At 40.0% G+C, this 22,289-nt stretch overlaps 1 protein-coding gene across 1 annotated transcript in view; it reads right to left on the bottom strand.

Annotated features, from left to right (window-relative positions):
* Positions 1–22,289, bottom strand: part of F8 (coagulation factor VIII) — a 110,562-nt gene that overhangs the window by 30,399 nt on the left and 57,874 nt on the right. The window contains exons 12-15 of the mRNA XM_074278450.1: positions 20,642–20,792; positions 17,924–18,133; positions 11,799–14,904; positions 5,725–5,878 (exon numbers count right to left, since the gene is read on the bottom strand). Coding sequence (XP_074134551.1) covers positions 5,725–5,878; positions 11,799–14,904; positions 17,924–18,133; positions 20,642–20,792 — 3,621 coding nt within the window. The remainder of the gene's footprint in view (positions 1–5,724; positions 5,879–11,798; positions 14,905–17,923; positions 18,134–20,641; positions 20,793–22,289) is intronic.

Genomic DNA, 22,289 nt, shown 5'->3' with positions numbered 1-22,289 from the left:
AAAGAACAACGTTTGGGGTTTACAGAAAGGGAATGACAACAGATTTTGATCAGATAAAGAAATTTCAGAATTCCTGAACATGAAAGTGATACATTTGTGGGTGATAACGATCAGGGATAGGTCAGTGTTTGTTTATAGCTAAAGTGAGGTGAAGGAGAAGCTCATGGAAAATTAGCAAGATGGGTTGGTTGTTCGTTCCCATCAAACGGAGACGGATAGCAGACTGGATCAAAAACCAGAACCCTACAATATGTTGTTTACAGGAAACACACTTAAAGCAGGGAGATACATATAGAGTAAAGGTAAAAGGTTGGAACAGAGCCTATTATGCTTCAGGAAAAGCCAAAAAAGCAGGGGTAGCTATCCTTATCTCAGATCAAGCAAAAGCAGAAGTTGATCTAGTTAAAAGAGATAAGGAAGGAAACTATATCCTGCTGAAAGGTAGCATAAATAATGAAGCCATATCAATACTAAACATATATGCACCAAGTGGTATAGCATCTAACTTTCTAAAGGAAAAGTTAAGAGAATTGCAAGAAGAAATAGACAGTAAAACTATAATAGTGGGAGATCTCAACCTTGCACTCTCAGATTTAGACAAATCAAACCACAAAACAAACAAGAAAGAAATTAAAAAAGTAAATAGAACATTAGAAAAATTAGGTATGATAGACCTTTGGAGAAAACTGAATGGCAATAGAAAGGAATATACTTTCTTCTCAGCAGTTCATGGATCCTATACAAAAATTGACCATATATTAGGACATAAAGATCTCAAAATTAAATGCAGGAAGGCAGAAATAATAAATGCCTTCTTCTCGGATCACAATGCAATAAAAGCTACATTCAGTAAAAAGTTAGGGGTAAATAGACCAAAAAGTAATTGGAAACTGAATAATCTCATCTTAAAGAATGACTGGGTGAAGCAGCAAATTATAGAAACAATTAATAATTTCACCCAAGATAATGACAATGATGAGACATCATACCAAAATCTGTGGGATGCAGCTAAAGCGGTAATAAGGGGAAATTTTATATCTTTAGAGGCTTATTTGAAGAAAATAGAGAAAGAGAAGATTAATGAATTGGACTTGCAACTTAAAAAGCTAGAAAAAGACCAAATTAAAAACCCCCAACCAAAAATTAAACTTGAAATACAAAAATTAAAAGGAGAAATCAATAATATTGAAAGTAAAAAAACTATTGAATTAATAAATAAAACCAAGAGTTGGTTTTATGAAAAAGCCAATAAAATAGATAAACCTTTGGTAAATCTGATCAGAAAAAGGAAAGAGGAAAATCAAATTGTTAGTCTTACAAATGAAAAGGGGGATCTTTCCACCAATGAAGAGGAAATTAGAGAAATAATGAGTTACTTTGCCCAACTTTATGCCAATAAATTTCATAACTTAAGTGAAATGGATGACTTCCTCCAAAAATATAGGCTTCCTAGATTAACAGAGGAGGAGATAAATTGCTTAAATAGTCCCATTTCAGAAAAAGAAATAGAACAAGCTATTAATCAACTCCCCAGGAAAAAATCCCCAGGACCAGATGGATTTACATGTGAATTCTACCAAACATTTAAAACAATTAGCCCCAATGTTATATAAACTATTTGAAAAAGTAGGGGATGAAGGAGTCCTACCAAACTCCTTTTATGACACAGACATGGTACTGTTACCTAAACCAGGTCGATCGAAAACTAAGAAAGAAAATTATAGACCAATCTCCTTAATGAATATTGATGCTAAAATCTTAAATAAGATATTAGCAAAAAGACTTCAGAAAGTCATCCCCAGGATAATACACCATGATCAAGTAGGATTTATACCAGGAATGCAGGGCTGGTTTAATATTAGGAAAACTATTAGTATAATTGACCATATTAATAATCAAATTAATAAAAACCATATGATCATCTCAATAGATGCAGAAAAAGCATTTGACAAAATCAACATCCATTCCTACTAAAAACTCTTGAGAGTATAGGAATAAATGGACTATTCCTTAGAACAATCAGGAGCATATATTTAAGAACATCAGTAAGCATAATATGCAATAGAAATAAACTGCAACCATTCCCAGTAAGATCAGGAGTGAAACAAGGGTTGCCCACTATCATCATTACTATTCAATATAGTACTAGAAACGCTAGCCTCGGCAATAAGAGCCAAGAAAGAGATTCAAGGAATTAGAGTAGGAAATGAGGAAATTAAACTATCACTTTTTGCAGATGACATGATGGTATACTTAGAGAACCCCAAAGACTCTGCTAAAAAGCTACTAGAAATAATTCAAAATTTCAGCAAAGTGGCAGGATACAGAATAAATCCACATAAATCCTCAGCATTTTTATACATTACCAACAAAATGCAACAGCAAGAGATACAAAGAGAAATTCCATTCCAAACAAATGTTGAGAGTATACAGTATCTGGGAATCCATCTACCAAAGAATAGTCAGGATTTATATGAGCAAAATTACGAAACACTTGCCACAAAAATAAAGTCAGATTTAAATAATTGGAAAGACATTCAGTGCTCTTGGATAGGCCGAGCGAATATAATAAAGATGACAATACTCCCCAAACTAATCTATTTATTTAGTGCTATACCAAGCTCAGACTCCCAAGAAACTATTTTAATGACCTAGAAAAAATAACAACAAAATTCATATGGAAGAATAAAAGGTCGAGAATTTCAAGGGAACTAATGAAAAAAAAGGCAGAGGAAGGTGGTCTAAGTGTACCTGATCTAAAACTATATTATATAGCAGCAGTCACCAAAACCATTTGGTATTGGCTAAGAAACAGACCAGTAGATCAGTGGAACAGATTAGATACAAAGGACAAAAAAGGATACATCTATAGCAATCTAATCTTTGACAAACCCAAAGATACCAACATTAGGGACAAAAATTCATTATTTGGAAAAAACTGTTGGGAAAACTGGAAATTAGTATGGCAGAAATTAGATATGGATCCACACTTAACACCATATACCAAGATCAGATCAAAATGGGTCCATGATTTAGGCATAAAGAATGAGATAATAAATAGATTAGAGGAACAGAGAATAGTCTACCTCTCAGACCTGTGGAGGAGGAAGGAATTTATGACCAGAGGAGAATTAGAGATCATTATTGATCACAAAATAAAAGATTTTGATTACATCAAACTAAAAAGTTTCTGTACAAACAATACTAATGAAAACAACATTAGAAGGGAAGTAACAAATTGGGAAAATATTTTTAAAAGTAAAGGTTCTAACAAAGGTCTCATTTCCAAAATATATAGAGAACTGACCCTAATTTATAAGAAACCGAACCATTCTCCAATTGATAAATAGTCAAGGGATATGAACAGACAATTCTCAGATGATGAAATTGAAACTATATCCACTCACATGAAAGAGTGTTCCAAATCACTACTGATCAGAGAAATGCAAATTAAGACCACTCTGAGATACCACTACACACCTGTCAGATTGGCTAAGATGACAGGAACAAATAATGATGAATGTTGGAGGGGATGTGGGGAAATTGGGACACTAATACATTGCTGGTGGAGCTGTGAAAGAATCCAGCCATTCTGGAGAGCAATTTGGAACTATGCCCAAAAAGTTGTCAAACTGTGCATACCCTTTGACCCAGCATTGCTGCTGTTGGGATTATATCCCAAAGAAATACTAAAGAGCGGAAAGGGACCTGTATGTGCCAAAATGTTTGTGGCAGCTCTTTTTGTTGTAGCTAGAAACTGGAAGATGAATGGTTGTCCATCAATGGGAGAATGGTTGGGTAAATTGTGGTATATGAAGGTTATGGAATATTATTGCTCTGTAAGAAATGACCAGCAGGAGGAATACAGAGAGGCTTGGAGAGACTTATCAATTGATGCTGAAATGAACAGAACCAGAAGATCACTGTACACTCCAATGCTGTATGAGGATGTATTCTGATGGAAGTGGATATCTTCAACATAAAGAAGATCCAACTCACTTCCAGTGGATCAATGATGGACAGAAATAACTACACCCAGAGAAGGAACACTGGGAAGTGAATGTAAATTGTTAGCACTACTGTCTATCTACCCAGGTTACTTACACCTTCGGAATCTAATACTTAATGTGCAACAAGAAAATGGTATTTATACACATATATTGTATCTAGGTTATATTGTAACACATGTAAAATGTATGGGATTACCTGTCATCTAGGGGAGACAGTGGAGGGAGGGGGGGATAATTTGGAAAAATGAATACAAGGGATAATATTATAAAAAAGATAATTGTATAAATATGTTTACATATATTGAATATTGTATAGCATATATTGGATTGCTTACTATCTAGGAGAGAGGGTGGGGGGAGGAGGGGAAAATTTGGAACACAAGGCTATGCAACTATCAATGTTAAAACATAATGCATGCATATTTTTTGAAAATAAACAGTTTTAATAAAAAAAAAAAAAGATGGGTTGGTTGTTGACCTACATTTTCTAAAAGGACCAAAATGACATCACTATGTTAGGGTCAAATTACAGTTTGTTCAACTGTGGCTGATCAGACCACTATGATTTTGTAATGATCTGGCACAAATAAACCATGTGAACATTTAGGCAGATTCTCTAAATTTGCTCATCTCCTGTGTCTTTTGAGAGAAGGAACTCAAAGCTTATGTTAAGAGAGTACCAATATGGGTGTTGAAAAATACTAGGATGAGGGCAGGAGTTTGAGAGGAGATTGTGAGCCAGGCACTGAATTCTTGAAGAAAGAAAAGGAGCATCAGCAGACAATAGTTATGAGAGAATATTTGTAAAGCACTTTGGACAGTGGCTGAAAAACAATAGACATTTAATAAATATTCATTCCCTTTCTTCTTTCCTATGTAATCACCAGATCCTAGATCTAATTCTGGAACAGCCCTTGGAGGTCTTAGAATACAAGATCCCTATTATACAAAGCAGGAGTTGAATTAAGGTGCCAAGGACACATAGGGAGTAAGTAGCAGACACAGGATTTGGGCTCAGGTCCTGGGTCTCCACACAGAACCCCACTCTTGCCAGTCATATAGATTTTAAGCATCACTTAAGCTTTGTGTTCCCAAGGAAGTTGGGTTAGTCCAATGGCCAATGGTTGTCAATCAAGCTGAAAATAGATGATTTTTGAAAAAAAGAAAACCTTTTGGTTCTTAAAACCTTTAAGGAACAAGTTCTTCATCTAGAATTCAATGACTTTTCCAGGAAGGTATAGAAGTCAAACTCTATTCTATTTTCTAATCAGTTTGTAAGAGATCTATGTGTTCATATCAACTTCAGATGAAGTAGATACATTAACTGTTACTACAAAATCCTAAATGAAAATGGAAAAACCCAGGCAATTCCAAGTGGCTTGGAGCCCAATGCCTTCTGGCGTCTTTGCTAGGCAGTACCAGTAAACCAAAGGAGGCATCTGTTATGTTTGATGCTGTTACAAGTATCTCTACCTGAGGACATCCTGGCCTTCTTGCCAAAATAGAACTTTGGAGAGCGCAAAAGCTGATTCAGATATGCAGCTTCAGCCACGCTCGCATCTTCGCTCACTCCATGCCAAGATACACTGAGCTCACTGGAGGGGAAGAGGGACTTAGCAATTGAATCCGAGTTGGGAAAGTAGTCCGTAGGGGATCAGTCATTGTCATCATCATCAGTTAGATTTTGCCTCTGATGCGTATTTTCTCAACTCACCACAATATAGTCTTCAACTTCTGCTCTGATATATGGCCCCAGGAGTCCTAGGTGTTCAGTCAGCTCCCCACGATCTAAAGGCTCCGTAAAAGAATGATCAGCGAACTCTTGGAAGACCACTTTCTTATAATTCCAGGCGCTGTCATTCTGTACCCTAACAGAACATAGAAAGAAAGGAACCAGGCAACTGTCAGTGACCTTTTTTCCCAGTAAGTTCATTGATTTTATTTACTCCTAGTCCACTTTTACTTTTCAATATTCATTTTTGTAAGACTTTGTGTTCTAAATGTTTTTCCTCCCTCCCTTGCCTCCCCCCTCCTCAAGACAGCATCAATCTGAGAAGAGGTTAAATATGTACAATTCTTTTAAACACATTTCCATATTTGTCATGTACAAGAAAAATCAGGCCCAAGGGGAAACAAACCACAAGAAAGAAAAAGCTAAGAAAAGGGTGCAAATACTACGCTTCCATCCACATTCAGTCTTCATGGTTCTCTCCCTAGATGCAGATGGTAGTTTCTATGCCAAGGCCCTCACAGTTGATCATCACATAATTTTGTTGTTACCGTGTATGATGTTCTCCTGGTTCTGCTCACTTTTTCAGTGATCCATCCAAGTTCATCCCCACCCCCCGATATTGTTGTATTGTACCTGATCAAGACCAGTCAAAATTCAAAAACAGGTCTCAGGGGAGTATCACTCTTAGAAACAATAATGTCTACTACTCAGGTAGTCATTCTTATGGACATTTCTCTCTCTTTTTTTAATACTCTTAAATTTTTTAGTGATATAATTTGCAGTTACCTTGCTTAATTTCTTCTAGTTACCCCCATCCCTTCACTAGACCCATTCCATATATGACAATTTGATAAAGGAAAAAAAAAGGAAGAAAAAAACCTAAACAATGCTGATAACAGATTTTAGAGTTTTGTTTTCTTATTCAATTTCTAACATTTGTTTTAAAATTATGAGTTAGGTTTATCCTTGTTTCTAATATGGCTTTTTTTTTTCTGAACAGGGATTAAAAAAAAACTCATGCGCTTGAAAGATATTATTGTTTATGTAAAAATTATCCATGCATATATATTCTGTCAATAAAAAGCTATAATTTTTAAAAGATATTATTGGGTTTTTTTGCTTAATTTATTTTAAGGAAATCCTATTTTAATAGGTTCTCTTCCCTTTACCCTTAAATTTCTCTCTCCATCTCCAACTGATAAATGGGGATATGAACAGGCAGTTTTCAGAAGATGTCAAAGGTATAAACAGTCAGATGAAAAAAATGCCCTAAATCAGTACTGATTAGAAATATGCAAGTTAAAACAGTTCTGAGGTACCACGTCAGACTTAGCAGATGGACTGTGACAGAAAAGGAAAATGACAAATGCTGAAGGGGATGTGTAACTTATAGGGGCAATAAAACATTGTTGGTGGAGTTTTGAGCTGGCCCAGCCATTCTGGGGGACAATTTAGAAATATGCCCAAAGGCCATACTCTGACGCAGCAATACCACCACCAGGTCTGTATCCCAAAGAGGCTCAAGGAAAAGGAAAAGGATCCATATGTACAAGAATATTTATAGCAGCAAAGAATTGGAAATTTAGGGATGCCCATCAATTATAGGATGAACAAGTTCTGGTAGATGATTGTGATGAAATACTATTGTGCTCTAAGAAACGGTGAGCAGGATGATTTCAGAAAAACCTAGAAAGATACACACAAACTGTGCAAAAAGTAAAGTGAGCAGAACTAACAGAACATTATACACAGAAAAAGCAATACTGTAATGATGGTCAATTATGAAAGGACTTAGCCATTCTGATCCAAGGTAATTTCTTTTTTTCTCTTTTTTTTATTATAGCTTTTTATTTACAAAACATAGGCATGGGTAAATTTTGCAAAACCTTCTGTTCCAACTTTTCTCCTCCTTTCCCCCACCCCTCCCCTAAATTGCAGTTAGTCCAATACATGTTAAATATGTTAAAGTATATGTTAAATACAATATATGTATACATATTTATATAATTATCTTGCTGTTCAAGAAAGATTGATCCAAGGTAATTTCAAAGGATTCATAATGAAAAATGCCATTTATCTCTGGAAAGAGAATTGAGTGCAGATTGAAGAATACTGTTTTTCATTTTCATTCTTTTTTTTGCCTTCCTCTTTCCATCCCCAAACACAGCTTAATACAGAAATGTCTTGATTGACTTTACAGGTATAAAGGATATCATATTGCTTGCCTTCTCAAAGGGTGGGGAGAGAGAAAATCTAGAACTCAAAATTTTAAAAAAGAATGTTATAAAAATAGATTAATAAATTTAAAATATTCTCCCATTTTTTTCTATGCAGTTTGTCATCCTTTTCCCTAGTTTTTGGAATTTACTTATTAATTCCTTTTTCATTTTTCCTTTCACCTAATTTAATTCTCCATTTTGTCTTTCTCCATTGGTTGATTAAGATCTTTCCTTCCTGTTCTCTCCTTTAATTTATTTTATTAGTTTTTTATTCTTCCCCCCCCCCCAAGGCTGGGGTTAAGTGACTTGCCCAGGGTCACACAGCTAGGAAGTGCTAAGTGCCTGAGACCAGATTTGAACTCGAGTCCTCCTGAATTCAAGGCTGGTACTCTACCCACTGCGCCACCTAGCTGCCCTATTAGTTTTTTAAATATTCAGTGTCTTTTTTCTTAAAATAATTTCTTTACTTTTATCTTCATTAATTCTCTTTTCTGTCTATTCTAAACTTTTTTTTTAATTCATGGTCTGTATACAACTTTATTTCTTCTTTAGTTTGTGTTCTTCATAAAATTAAAGCTTTTTCTTTTTTGTTTCTTGAGAGAGATTTACTAAAGCAAATTCAAGTTTTTCAATTCTGTTCATTATTTCTCCTGCAAAGGCCACACATTCTGCTTTGAAGATTCTTATTTCTCTTGTACCATTGAGGAATATCCTGCTGTGATTCCTTACTGTTTTGAGAATCCAAAGATTTTGCTACTTTATCACATATTGCTTCATTTTTCTTTGTCTTGTAATATTCTGGTCTCCTTTCTTTCTGGCCAGGTGCAGCACTCCACACACTGGCAATCTGCTCCAGTTCTTTCTGTTCTTCAATTCACTGGCTAAGATGTCCCAGACTGAGCAAACTTCTGCTTTCCTCTACTTCCACCTGCTCTGTGGACATTAATGACCATTCTACCAATCGGGTGTTTTGCCACAGGATGTCTAATTTGTATCTTAGTCTCAATGCCACTTGAGAAAGGCCAATTTCTTCCCTGCAGGAAGGTGCTGTTTTCGATGAATCCCCCAGGGAATCTGAGCTCCAACTCCAGCCTTTGTGGACGTTTTTTCTATTCATCCACAAGGCAGATGGAAATTGAAGGATACGTACAAGGATTTTTAAGGCTAAGCCTTATCTGTTTGGTTTAGTTCCAAAGTGTTCAAGTCAAAAAGTGATTGAGTTGGTCCAAAGAATATAGACTTATGCCAGCAAAACTCGAAAATTAGACAATGGGGCCATTCTGATTTGTTTTCATATTGCCCCCTTCCTCATCCCTCCTCAAGCGCACAGAGCCATCCTTTACAACACATCTTTTTAAAAACAAAAAGAAAGAAAAAGAGGATGAAAAAAATCAGCAAAACTAATTAATACACAGAAAAAATCTGACAATATTCCATACTGGTGACTCCCCATCTCTGCAGAGGAACAGAAACAAGGGCCTTCTCTCCTTTGGACCCGGCTCATTCCTTGAATTTCCCAGCATTCACTCTTGGTTGCTCTTTCCATTTCCATTCTTGTTGTCATTGTCCAGATTGTTTTCCTGGCTCTGCTGCCTTCACTTGGCATCAGTTCATGCTTCTCTATGTTCAGCATATTTGTCATTTCTTATAGCCCAGTAACCTTCCAGCCCCACGGTTAATTTAGTCTTCCTTAGTCAATGGATTTTTATTTTGTTTCCAGTTCTTTGCAACACAAAAAGTTGCTGTATAAAGAGCCTTTCTTTCTTTCTTTTTTTTAATCAATGAATAAGTTTCTAATTGTGGAATCTCTGAGGGTATGGACATTTTAGTCACTTTATTTGCAAAATTCCAAATTGCTTTGCAGAATGGCAATCCTTAGAGCATTAGTGTGTGTATCAACCCACAACTGCTCCAGCATGGACTTTTGTATCTTTGCCAATTTGCTAGGGATAATGTAAAACCTCATTGATTTCTATTTCTCTTGTTAATGATTTGGGGCATTCTTTCATATGGTTCTTAATAGTTATCAATTCTTCCTTTGAGAATTGTTTGTTCATATTCTTTGACCACTTCTGTATTCAAAAATGGCTTTTGAATGTTTGTAGCAGTTCTTTTTTGTGGTGGCAAAGAATTGGAAAATGAATAGATGCCCATCAGTTGGGGAATGGCTGAATAAGTCATAGTATTTGAAAGTAATGGAATATTATTGTTCTGTAAGAAATGATGAACACTGGGGCAGCTAGGTGGCACAGTGGATAGAGCACCAGCCTTGAAGTCAGAAGGACCTAAGCTTGAATCTGGTCTCAGACATTTAACACTTTCCTGACTGTATGACTCTGGGCAAGTCATTTAACCCTAATTGCCTCAGGAAAAAAAAGAAGAAGAAGAAGAAGGAATGATGAACACACTGATTTTAGAAAAGTCTGGAAAGATTTATATGAACTGATGTTGAGTGAAACAAGTAGAATCAGGAAAATATTGTACACAATAACAATAAGATTGTGTGATGATCAACTATGACAGACTTGGTTCTTTTCAGCAATTCAGTGATTCAAGGCAATCCCAATAAACTTTGGATGAAAAATACCATCCACATTTGAGAGAGGGTAAGAGAGAGAGAGAAAGAGAAAGAGTAAAAGAGAGAGAGAGTGAGAGAGAGAGACAGAGAGTAAGAGAGAGACAGAGAGAGAGGGGGGGAGAGAGTAAGAGAGAAAATGAGAGAGAGAGAGAGAGAGAGAGAGAGAGAGAGAGAGAGAGAGAGAGAGAGAGAGAGAGAGAGAGTAAAAGAGAGAGAGACTGAGAGAGAGAGAGACAGAGAGAGAGAGAGAAAGAGAGAGAGAGTAAGAGAGAAAATGAGAGAGTAAGAGAGAAAATGAGAGAGAGAGAGAGAGAGAGAGAGTAAAAGAGAGAGAGACTGAGAGAGAGAGAGACAGAGAGAGAGAGAGAAAGAGAGAGAGAGTAAGAGAGAAAATGAGAGAGTAAGAGAGAAAATGAGAGAGAGAGAGAGAGAGAGAGAGAGTAAAAGAGAGAGAGACTGAGAGAGAGAGACAGAGAGAGAGAGAAAGAGAGAGAGAGTAAGAGAGAAAATGAGAGAGTAAGAGAGAAAATGAGAGAGAGAGAGAGAGTAAAAGAGAGAGAGACTGAGAGAGAGAGAGAGAGAAAGAGAGAGAAAGAGAGAAAATGAGAGAGTAAGAGAGAAAATGAGAGAGAGAGAGAGAGAGAGAGAGACAGACAGACAGACACACACACACCTACGGAGACTCAATGTGGATCAGCACATACTATTTTCATCTTTTTTTCTTTTTTTTTCTTTCTCATGATTTTTCTCTTTTGTCCTGATTTTTTTCTCCCAACCTGACTCATATAGAAATATATTAAAAAATGAATGTGTACATATAGCCTAAAATAAATTAATTAATTAAAAGAATGGATTTTGGTTTTGTGTGTGCATGTGGTAGATATACACATCCTAGGTTATATATAATAAGTATATATGTGTATATATATTAACTGTGTATCTTGCATACAAAACTCTTTTTGGAAAAATTTAATACAAAGATTTTTTTTCCCATTTGACCACTTCCCTTCTTTTCCTAGGTGCATTGATTTTGTTTATGCAGAAGCTTTTCAGTTGTCACACTTAAATCCACCCTCACTTGTCTTACCTCCCCAACTTAGAGCTCTGTAGTTATTTCCCTGGTGAGCACCAGAACATCCAAATTCATACTTTTGAGTCAGAAGAGTCTTCAACCACCAATCAGCCTGGTCAAAAGACCCAGTAGCAAAACAAGGGGAAAACCCAATAGGGGAGGGACAAATAACATTTGGGAACCTTACCAGCCTCCTAGAAAATGGGGAGATTTGTTGAGCCCATAATCCCAGATTTTTTCCTGGGCGGCAATGAAGTAGTGGCGAGTTCGTTTCTGGAAGCTGCGAGGCCCCTGACTCTCACTATCTTCATAGATATCAAAATCTTCCACCTCCATTTCCAGGCTGCTGTCATCATAGCTGTCTTTTTCTGTCTCTGACTGGGCAGAAGTCGGAGGTTTTTCCCTCGGAAGAAAATTCAAAGCAAATGGTTGTTCAGGGCTCTCAGAAGAATTGATGCCCAAGGTGAAAGGGGGCTCAGCTTGTTTCTGACTTGTTCCTTCTATTAGTTTCTTTCCTCTCTTCAATAGGCTTAAGTGGGAAATAGTATCTGTCTTGAGAAAAGCTTGATCTGGCTGATGACCTTGAGATTTCCATTCTTCTCTTGTTAACATCTGGTTGGCAGTATGGTTAGCCCAGAAAAATGGGTACATTTCCTTTGGAAGAGGCCCTCTTAAGTCTTTGGCTCCTACCTTTACCAAGGCCACTTTCTCTGACCACTTCCCTTTACTAGATTCAGTGGCTGCCTGGGCTTCTGCTAGATGATGCAGGTGGTCGGTGCTATTTGAACGTGGAGCCATCGGCATCTCTGATTTGGCATCTAAGTCAGGTGGGACTTCTGGATGCACAGGCTTCCCTGGATGTCTTTGGAGAGAGGCCATCTCTCCCTGGGCACCACCCACCTCCTGGCCTTTTGAAAGTTCCAAGTTGAGGGTGTCTGAGGTGATGTCGCTTTCTTTGATTGTGTTCATAGCCCAACTGCCTTCCTGAGCTACATGACTTTTTCCCTTGAGGTTGTTAATGTCATGTGTTGACTGGAGTCGAGAAGAGTCGATGTAAGAAAAGGACAGAAGCAACTGGGTGGGGCTTGGGGACGGAAATCTCTGAGCCTTTTGAGAAGGCAACGTGGAGTCATCTGGCCTCCAGGGCCCATGGCTGCTTACAGGCCAATAGGTCCAGGGAGGAAGGGAAGTGGCAGCTTTCTGTGTCTCTCCAGGGTCTGGCGTGTCATCTTGGAGTAGAAATTGCTCTTTTTTTGACCGTTGGATTGTTGTGGCATTGTCTTCGAGTTCATTCCCTGTTTCTGACTCGTCCATCTGGGAAGGGCTCTTCTGACTTGAACTTGGGTCTTTATCCACTCTTTGGTCACTGTGATTGTCTAAAGTAGGACTCTCTGAGTTCATTTCCTTCACATTCTTTTGAAGTCTCATTCCTTCCCTGGCAAATAAATGAGTCTCCTGAAGCCCCGAATTACTTGTTGGACCACTTAGCATACTGGTTGATAGTCGGGACTTTGGTAAGACCAGCTCAAGTGTATTCTCATCCCCTCCTTCCAATGCACCATCCTCCTTGATGCTTGACAAGAAAAGGGCCTTAAGAAGCTTCTTTCTGTTGGCCACCAAGTAGGATGGAGGCGAGTCTGTATTGTCAAAGGCAGGTGTTTCCTTCCTTTCCATCACTTCTTGAAAGTGTGGTTTTTGACTTGGGGTGTAAGTGTCCTGTTCAGTGAGTACAGTGGGCCACACATTCTGGCTGTTGCCCTTCACTCTTACTCCTCTGAAGTCTAGATCATTTGTAAACATCTTCTCTGCTGGGGCCATTGTGCTCTTTTCTGAGAAGGGATTCTTCCTGTTCCAAAGCTCAAGTGCTAAACCCATGGTCACAGGATGCTCCAGGGCAGTCTCTGTCTCAGGGGGCTGGGCCTCCTTTCTCTCATTTGTCCTTTCACCATTCACCAAATCCAGTGTTGCCACCTTTCTAAAGAGAGACAAGTTTCTCTGGTGAGGTGATTCGGTCTTCATATTATCTAGAACCGGCAAGACTGAGCGTATCTTTCTTGGGGGGCTCCTGAGCTCTTTTCTCAGCACCATCACATCAGTTGGCAGATGATGGGGCGTGGGAGTGGCTACGTTCCTGTCTGGGAGAGTGCTGTCGTTACCCCAAGAAGGCATTTCTGTATCTCTTACTGACACAATATCTTTCCCAATTGATGACTCATTTTCATACGGAATCATTGACCCACCCATAGGGAGGCCAGGAGGGCTTCCAGAGCCAGTAGTTGCCATATTTGACCGAACCAAGGAAACATTCCCTTTGAAGGCCTTTCCATCAGGAGCCGCTGTGGCTACTTGAGCACTCGTTTCTTGGAATCCTCCATCCCTGATGAGGGAAGACCCCCTGCTTTCCAGGGAAACTACTTTTTCATCCTTCAAAGCCACTTCTAAAACAGTGGCATCAGTAGGGTTAGGATCCCTCAGCTGTATGGGTGTAGCTCCCTCAACTAGGGGAAAGCTCTTTGGTCCAAGAGTTTCTGGATGTCTTGACGTCAGCTCTGCCTCTTTCCATTGAAGAAAAGGGGTCTGTGCAGTAGTTTTTCTTAGCACTGCTGCCATCAGATTAGAAGATAAATGGACTGGAGAAAGAGTTATGTTCTCTGGGGCCCTGGGAAGCTCAGACTCTTCCTTCCTCATGGCTATTCTGATTGGTGCCTGCAAACGTCCCCATGTGGGCTTACTGCTTTTGGGCTGGAGGCCAGGCCACAGAAGTGGAATCGATGACCCAATCCCATGATGTCGGAATGCAGGATTTAAAGCAAGGGAATCATTCTGCTTCCTGAGCTTTTGTACCCTGCTTGGGCCCTGGTTACTTGGCTCTCTTGGCTCAGGGAAATAGTCCACAGGAAGGGGCTCATAGGTGCTATCTTCCAGAGCTGGTTGGGATAGATCACCTGCGTCAGCCAGGCAGTGCTTAGAATACACGGATGTATCAGCCGGCATCAGGTTTTGTGACTTGAGTGGCCGATTTTCCTCCTGGTGATGGGAGTGGGCTTCCACGGGATCAGTTTGGGATGCCGTGGTGCTCGAGGAGGGCACTTTGTTGGGGCATGGGCGCAGATGCTGAACACTCCTTAAGGCTCTGGGCTCCAGGAAGCTATCTTTCGTCAAGAAGCCATCTGGCAGCTCATCATAGTACTCCTGAGAATCCTCAGTGTTCACCGTGCAAGTGGCAACTTTCAGCAAGGCTGTCATGCCTCTGTTCCTAAACTCAGGGTTGTGGCAGCCTAGCATCCAGGTACCTGGAGACAAGGAAAGAATGGCAGCAGCTTATTAGGAAGCCCAGCCCAGAGTGCTGCTCTGATATGCTATGCTAGCCTTTCCTCTCTTCTGAGACCACACTAGGACATCTTCTCCCAGCGTTCTCCCTTACAGGCCTAAAATCAGGAGAGAAAAAGTTGGCACAGTGCCAACAGCTTTAAAATTGGTGAAGCATTTTAGAGAGACTATTTCACTTGAGTTTTATGATACCTTGGATGTAACTATTCCAGAATGAATTAGCCCTGTTTGACAGGTGAAGAAACTGAGACCCAGAGAGGTGACCTGAATTGCCAAGGACACACAACTATAAAGTAGCTGAAAAGCAATGGCTCTGCCAGGCCCTGAGTTCAGCATCTACTCCCTCACGTATTCTCACCCTATGCCTGACGTCGTTTCTCCCCTTTCCCTTCTGCCTTTCCCCCCACTTTTTCCCTTTTCTCTTCTTTCTTCCTTCCCCTTCCTCTTTTCTTTTGTTAAACTGGCCCTGATGTGGAATTCCAATGTATTTGAAGAATATTTGTTGTATTTAAGGGATTTCAAAGGGTCTGTAAAGATTAGGCCTCACCCCCAACACTCCTCAGTGCAGCAGAGCTAAATTCAAGTAGAGTTGGGAAATGTTTAACCGAACAAAACAGAATGCTTTGAATGTTATTTTATATTACTATCTTGTTATTATATATTAATGAAATATGTTGAATATAAAATATCATAGTATTATAGGATTATATACTATATAATTAATGTAGTATTTTGTATATAATATAATATAGTTTGTATTATTACATATGCAATATATGTAACTAGCTAATATTAGATAATAAAATGGAGATAATATATTAATGAACTGTTGTATAAGATAGTATATAATGTATAATTAATATATTATATTATGGCAATATTATTATTTTTGTATTATTATATCATATTATATGTGATATAATATGTACTAGCTAATATTAAGTAATTAAATGGAGATAATATGTTTTCAAACCAAGTCATATTGTAGCCCTGCTCCAGGGATCCTTCACTATGGTTTTGTGGCACCCATTTCTGTTGGCGTTTGATGTTGTTGGATTAGTGGATGGAGGATTAGCTTTGGAACAGTTACAGTTGTTACAGGCAGCATGACCCTTTCATCACTCTAGACAACTCTCCAGAGCTAGAAGATGGGTCATCCTCCATCGGTAAGGAGAGTTCCCTCCCCTGGGGCATTCCCTATCCCAGTTTCCATCTTTGTCAGAGGACTGAATACGAGTTTGGTTCTCGTTGGCCATTTTTAGATCATATGAGCTGATACTTTCCTATTCTCTACCTCAAAAGTGAAGATGAAAGCCCTCAAGACAATTGAGTTCTGGGTTTTAGTTACACGTAGTCCTAGTCAGCCCCTGCTCCTTGAAGGACAGTGGCCTTGCTTGGAATAGATTGCCCTGGGGCTCAGTAAAGACTGTATATTCCTCACCATCCCCACCTCCAACCTACTCAAAGTCTCAGTTCAGAACCCAAAGAAAAGTGGCACCTGATGCTCCTCCTTTTTCTCCTTTGATCTTTGCACCAACCCTGGGAAGTCCTTGACTCAGTGATGGATGTGCACATTTCCCAAAGGAGTGGGAGAGAGTGACTCACACTGGACAGTCTTTTACCACCTTGTAATCCCAGAGATTTGAGAAGAGAAATAAAAATCCCAAATGCTAATCTAACTAGGTTTTCACTGGGACCTGGATTGCTTTATATGGAACTCCAGATTTCTGGAGGAACTGCTGAGCCCAGAGCGCATGACTGGTGCCAGAGGTTCTTTGAGAAGAAACAGATGTGGTTCCTACCAAGAGACAAGTGGAAAAAAGAAGCAGTAACCACATAGGGGAAGCCAGCTCCTTAAACTACCCCTGATTTCCAGCTTGCCTTCCTGGAGATTGCTACAACAACGTGCTACCTTTATTGAGCTCAAGGCGTCTTTTGGTCTACGCTGATATAAAATAAGAGCAGCAGAGGGGCACCAATCCCTTAGAGGCTGGCTAGGAGAATACAGAGAACCTAAAAGGACTGGCTGATTGAGGGTGAGGGTGATGCGCCTCGTCGGGGAAGCTGTCCCTCCTGTTCTAGAAAAGGGAGCTAGGAATACAGTTGGTTCTTTTTGGTTTCTCGAAAGTATGTCTATTTGTCTTTTCCTTCGTATTTCTTCCAGGGACAGCAAGTAGGTGAGGAAGGGATTTTGGTAACGGGGCCACAGATGTTAACTCTCCAGTCTGGTCTGGAGCTCATATTCAAGAACTGCCAGCTCAACAGAACACACCAGTGCTTGGCCCTTCATTTAGAGAAACTTGAAGAACCCAAGCTTAGCTTCCCACAAGAATGAGGTGTCTGTGGGCAACGGTTAGCTATCTTAATTGGTCTTAAAGTAACAAAATCAAGTGATAGCTCCACTCCATTGGCTCACTGGCCTAGTTTGAAAAAAAAAGTTGAAATGGCCAGGTTAGGACTTGGCGTGAGTGCTGACAAGCCCCAAGGCATGAGACCTGGACTCACCAGGGGCCTGCCATTTGTCTTCATCTTTTTGGTCCCATCTGGACAGTGTCACTGTCATCTCTCTCTCTTTCTCTCTCACACACATCCCTGCAGCACTCCCATTCCTGCCCTCTGAAGTCAAGTAGGACAAGCTCAGTGCCTTTGGTCTCCACGTACAAACTAAGGTTACAGATTGTACTAGTTTCTACATGTTTCACCTTTCTGAGATTCAGTTTCTCCACTTGCAAAAAGAGAGCTTTGGACTAATTTATCAGTCAGGGCTTTCCAGTTGTGACAATCTGAGATTCTGAGAGAAGGCTTTGTTTCCCTCTGCCCCCTCCCCCAGAGCGAGAAGCCCAATGTTTGATTAGGGTGTGGTCATCGGGCACTAGTTCTTACTTCTCCAAATTCACTGATTTGATCCAAAATGTTTGCTATATGTAGACACACCCAGGGATAGAGTGGTGCGACCAGTGATCACTATTCTGAGTGACTGACCGGGATTATCCATGATCATGTAAACCGTGTCCCCAGAAAATGGGAAAAGGGTGAGCGTGTCCTCAAAGACCATCTTGTGCTTGAAAGTGTAGCCAGAGAAGAAGACAGACAGGAAATGGGTCTGGGCTCCCACGCTGAGTATATGCCAGTAGGCCACCTCATGCAAACAGGCTGACAGGTGTAAGCTGTTGAATATGTATCCATTGATACCTGAAAAAGCAAGGAGACCATAAGGTTTTCTCAGGGCCACGGTATTCATACCACAGCTGGTAAGAAAACTAAATAGATGCCAATCAATCAACAAACATTAATGGTTTAATGGGAGCTAGACTAGACCTCAATTAAACCCTAATTTCATTTAGGTACCCCAATTCTAGATGTCATCAATATCACTTGGATGCCTTCTACAATTATGTTTTTCTTCACATCTATCTTACACAAAGGGATGCCCTTTCTCTTTGCAAAGGAAACTCTTATACATGCATGAATTATTGCATTCTATTCCATCTCCTCTAATAGACTGGCTCCCTCTGTCTTCTTGACTCTATCACTTATCTTCAATCTTTCCTTGTCTACTGGCGCCTTCTCTGCTGACTACAACCATGCCTATGTCTACTCAAAGCAATCTTCACTTTACCCTTGCGTCCCCGGTAACTGCCATCCCAGATCGCTTCTGCCCCTTGTGACAAAACTCCTCAAAAAGGCCATCTACGCTATGTGCCTCCACTTCCCCTCCTGTCACTCGCTTCTTAACCCCTTTCAATCTAGAGTCTGACCTCATCATTGAACTCAAAGTTGTCAGTGATCTCTTAAATGCCAAATCTGACATTTTTTTCCCTCCATTCTCATTTTTGTTGATCTCTCTGCAGCCTTTGATACTGTTGATCACCTTCTTCTCCTTGACATTCTTTTCTCTCTCTATGTTTTCACAACACTTTTCTCCTGGTTCTCTTACTACCTTCTCAATCTCCACTGAATCTTCCTTCAGATCACACCTACTAACTACAGGTGTCCCCAAGGTTCTGTCTTGGACTTTTTCTTGTCTCTCTTTACTACTTAGTGATCTCAACAACTCCTGTGGATTTAATTATCATCTCTTTATTGGTAATTCTCTTCTTCTTCTTCTCCTCCTCCTCCTCCTCCTCCTCCTCCTCCTCCTCCTCCTCCTCCTCCTCCTCCTCCTCCTCCTCTTCCTCTTCCTCCTTTTCCTCCAGAGGCAATCAAGTTAGGTAACTTGCCCAGGAATGACACAACTAGTAAGTGTCTGAGGCTGGATTTGAACTCAGGTCCTCCTGACATCAGGACTGTGCCATCTAGCTGCCTCCTTTATTGCTAATTCTCAAATCGATTTTTCTTTCCTTAACCTCTCTGCTGACCTCCAATATTGCATCTTTTATAATCTTTCAAACATCTTGAACTGTATGTCCAGTAGACATTAAGATGTCTTATCTTTTTTACCCAAGTTTTCTGAAAATATTAAATTAATCAAACTACCTTCTCACAAGTTCATTTCTTGTACTACATTAAATCATCAATGTTTTATAATCATATCCTAGAAGTCCAAACATCAAAACCAATAAATATCAGAAGTCTAATCTTAAATCCAGTGTGTCTAAAACTCAACTGATCATTTCTTCCCCTAACTCTCTATGCCCCCTTCTCTCCTCTAACACTATCACAATCCTGTTGTTGGCCTTCATCACCTCATGATTAGACTATGACACTAGTCTGCTGATGGGTCTGCTTGCTCTAGGCCTTTCCCATGCCAATCTATTCTTCATTTAGCCACCAAGATGATTTTTCTAAAGGAGAGAGTTGACCAAGAAAATGGTATTTACACACATATATTGTATCTAGGTTATATTGTAACACATGTAAAATGTATGGGATTGCCTGTCATCGGGGGGAGGGAGTGGAGGGGGGGATAATTTGGAAAAATGAATACAAGGGATAATATTATAAAAAATATATAATAATTTAAAAAAAAGGAAAGAGTTGACCATGTCCTCCTTACTTCGCAGTCAACTCTAGAGGCTCCTTATCATCTCTATGATCAAATATAAAATGCTCTGTGTGCCATTCAATACCATTCATAATCTGGTTACCTCCTACTTTCCAAATCTTCTTACACTTTATTACTCAACATATACTTACTCCTCCAGCAACGCATCTCTTGGCTCCATACATTTTCACTGTGTCCCATACCTGGAATGTTCTCCTTCCTCATAGCAGCCCAACGGCTTCCCCAGCTTCCTTTAAATCCCAACTAAAATCTCATCTTCTTACAGGAAGCCTTTCCCAAGCCCTCTTAATTCTAGTTCCCCCATCTTTTACTTATTTCCTATTTATACTATGTATCCCTGCCCTCAAGGAGTTTGGGGGACGGTAGGGCCAATTGAGAGCTTTTTAAGGTTGAGAAGAGACTGGTAGGATGGTAGGGAAGGAGTCAGTAGGTAGGGGGGAAAAAAGGGCCGTGAAGGCAATCTTTCAGAGGAGATTAGGAGGTGGAATCAAGAGCTTGGCCATGATCAGGAGCAAGGCCACTTTTTCCTTTGCTCCTGAAAGAAAGAAGAGAAGAAGAGGAGAGAAGGAGGGCCTTTGGGGTTTCTTCTCAAGCCTAGCGTCCAAAGTCACATCTTTTGCATAGAGACGATATTCCCTTCCCTTCCCTGCCACCCCCTAAAGCTCCTGAGGGATGCTCATTTTGGTGGTACTTACTGTGCATGACATTGGAGGCATAGAACTCAGGATCCTGGGGTTGCACTTCAGCCGCATCTAAGCTGAAACGCTGCATGTTCTCTGCTAAGTACCAGCTGTGGTTCTCATCAAAGATGGAGAAGAGGAGCACATTCCTCTTGTCTGACATCATCTAAAGAAACCAAAAGAAGAACATTTCTTATTTCAACAATCTATCATTTCCTTGTGGGGGGAATTTTCGCACTAATGCACATCGCTACTCCCCGGTGACTTAGTAGCTGGTCTTTGGGATTTGTCACGACCCAAAATCTCAGCACCCTTCGTCCAAGCTGACAAAAAGCCTTTCCGAACGGAAGCTCCTCCTCACAGAGTAGACATATAATTAGCCTATCCATAGGCCCAAATGTACTTCTCCAAATCACAGACTCTCAGGGTTGGGAAGGTTTTCAGAAACCCTCTAGTCTGACCTGTAATCAAAAAAGAAGTCCCCTCACTCACCTAGTGGTCTTCCAGCCTCTTTTTTTTTTTTTTTCTGAGACAATTAGGATTAAGTGACTTGTTCAGGATCACACAGCTAGTATTAAGTGCCTGAGGCTGGATTTAAAATCAGTTCTTCCTGACTTTAGGGCTGGTGCTGTATCCACTGTGCCTTCTAGCTGCCCCTCTTCCAGCCTCTTCTTGAAGAACTCTTTTTTGCGGTGAGGCACTTGAGGTCAAGTGACTTGCCCAGGGTCACACAGCTAGTAAGTAATAAGGTAGGATTTGAACTCAAGTCCTCCTGATTCCAGGGCCAGTGCTCTATCCACTGTGCCATCTAGTGGTCCCTTGAAGAACTCTTGAGCAGTAGCTTCTTTCATTTTTGGACAGCTCTAACAGTCCCTTTCCCTTACATTTAGTCTTTATTGATTTGATTCCATTTTCTACTTCCTGTTCCCGGTTCTGCCTTCTGAGTCCAAGCAGAACAAGTCTCATCTTGAACAAGTGCTCACTCTTGAAGTACTTGAATAGAGCTCTGTTGTCTTCCCAGATCTTCTCTTTGTTGTCATCTCTAGCCAATCTTCTTGAACTCTAATTTTGGGGCTTTTCACCGGCCCACTTGATTTCTTTTGCACAAGCTCCAGCTTATCATTGTTGTTCCTAAAACGTAGCACTTAGAACTCAACCCCGACACTCCAAAAGCAGCTTGAACAGAAGAGCAGGCAAGTGTTGTCTGTGCCCGCTCATTTTTGTTACTAAATACAGTCACCGTTATCCTAGCTTTTTTGGCAGCCATACCACCCTGCTGACTCCTGTTGAGCTTGAAGTTCACTAAAACCCCCAGATCTTTTTCAGACCATCTGCCACCTGGCTATGCCTCCCCCATCTTGTACTTGTGAAGTTAATTCTTTGAACCAACACATAAGGCTTTACATTCCTCATTATTGAATTCCATCTTGTTTGTTTCATCCCAACATTCCATTCCCTATCATTCAATGTGTTATAGCAATCTACAAATTTGATGAATAAAACAGTATTTATTAAGTACCTCTGGTTTACCAAGCATTGGAGAATTAGATACAAAGCTAATCTCTGAACTCAAGAAGCCTACACCTTAATAGGGTGGCCAAAGAGAGGCACAACGATCCTTAAAGTTTGACGGCTAATGAGTACGACGCTAGTGCAGTAGATT

The sequence above is a fragment of the Sminthopsis crassicaudata genome, chromosome X (genome assembly GCF_048593235.1).
Source record: "Sminthopsis crassicaudata isolate SCR6 chromosome X, ASM4859323v1, whole genome shotgun sequence".
In the NCBI taxonomy this organism is placed as follows: domain Eukaryota; kingdom Metazoa; phylum Chordata; class Mammalia; order Dasyuromorphia; family Dasyuridae; genus Sminthopsis; species Sminthopsis crassicaudata.
Note: the sequence above shows the minus strand (reverse complement) of the source record. Positions and strands in the feature narration are given on the sequence as shown.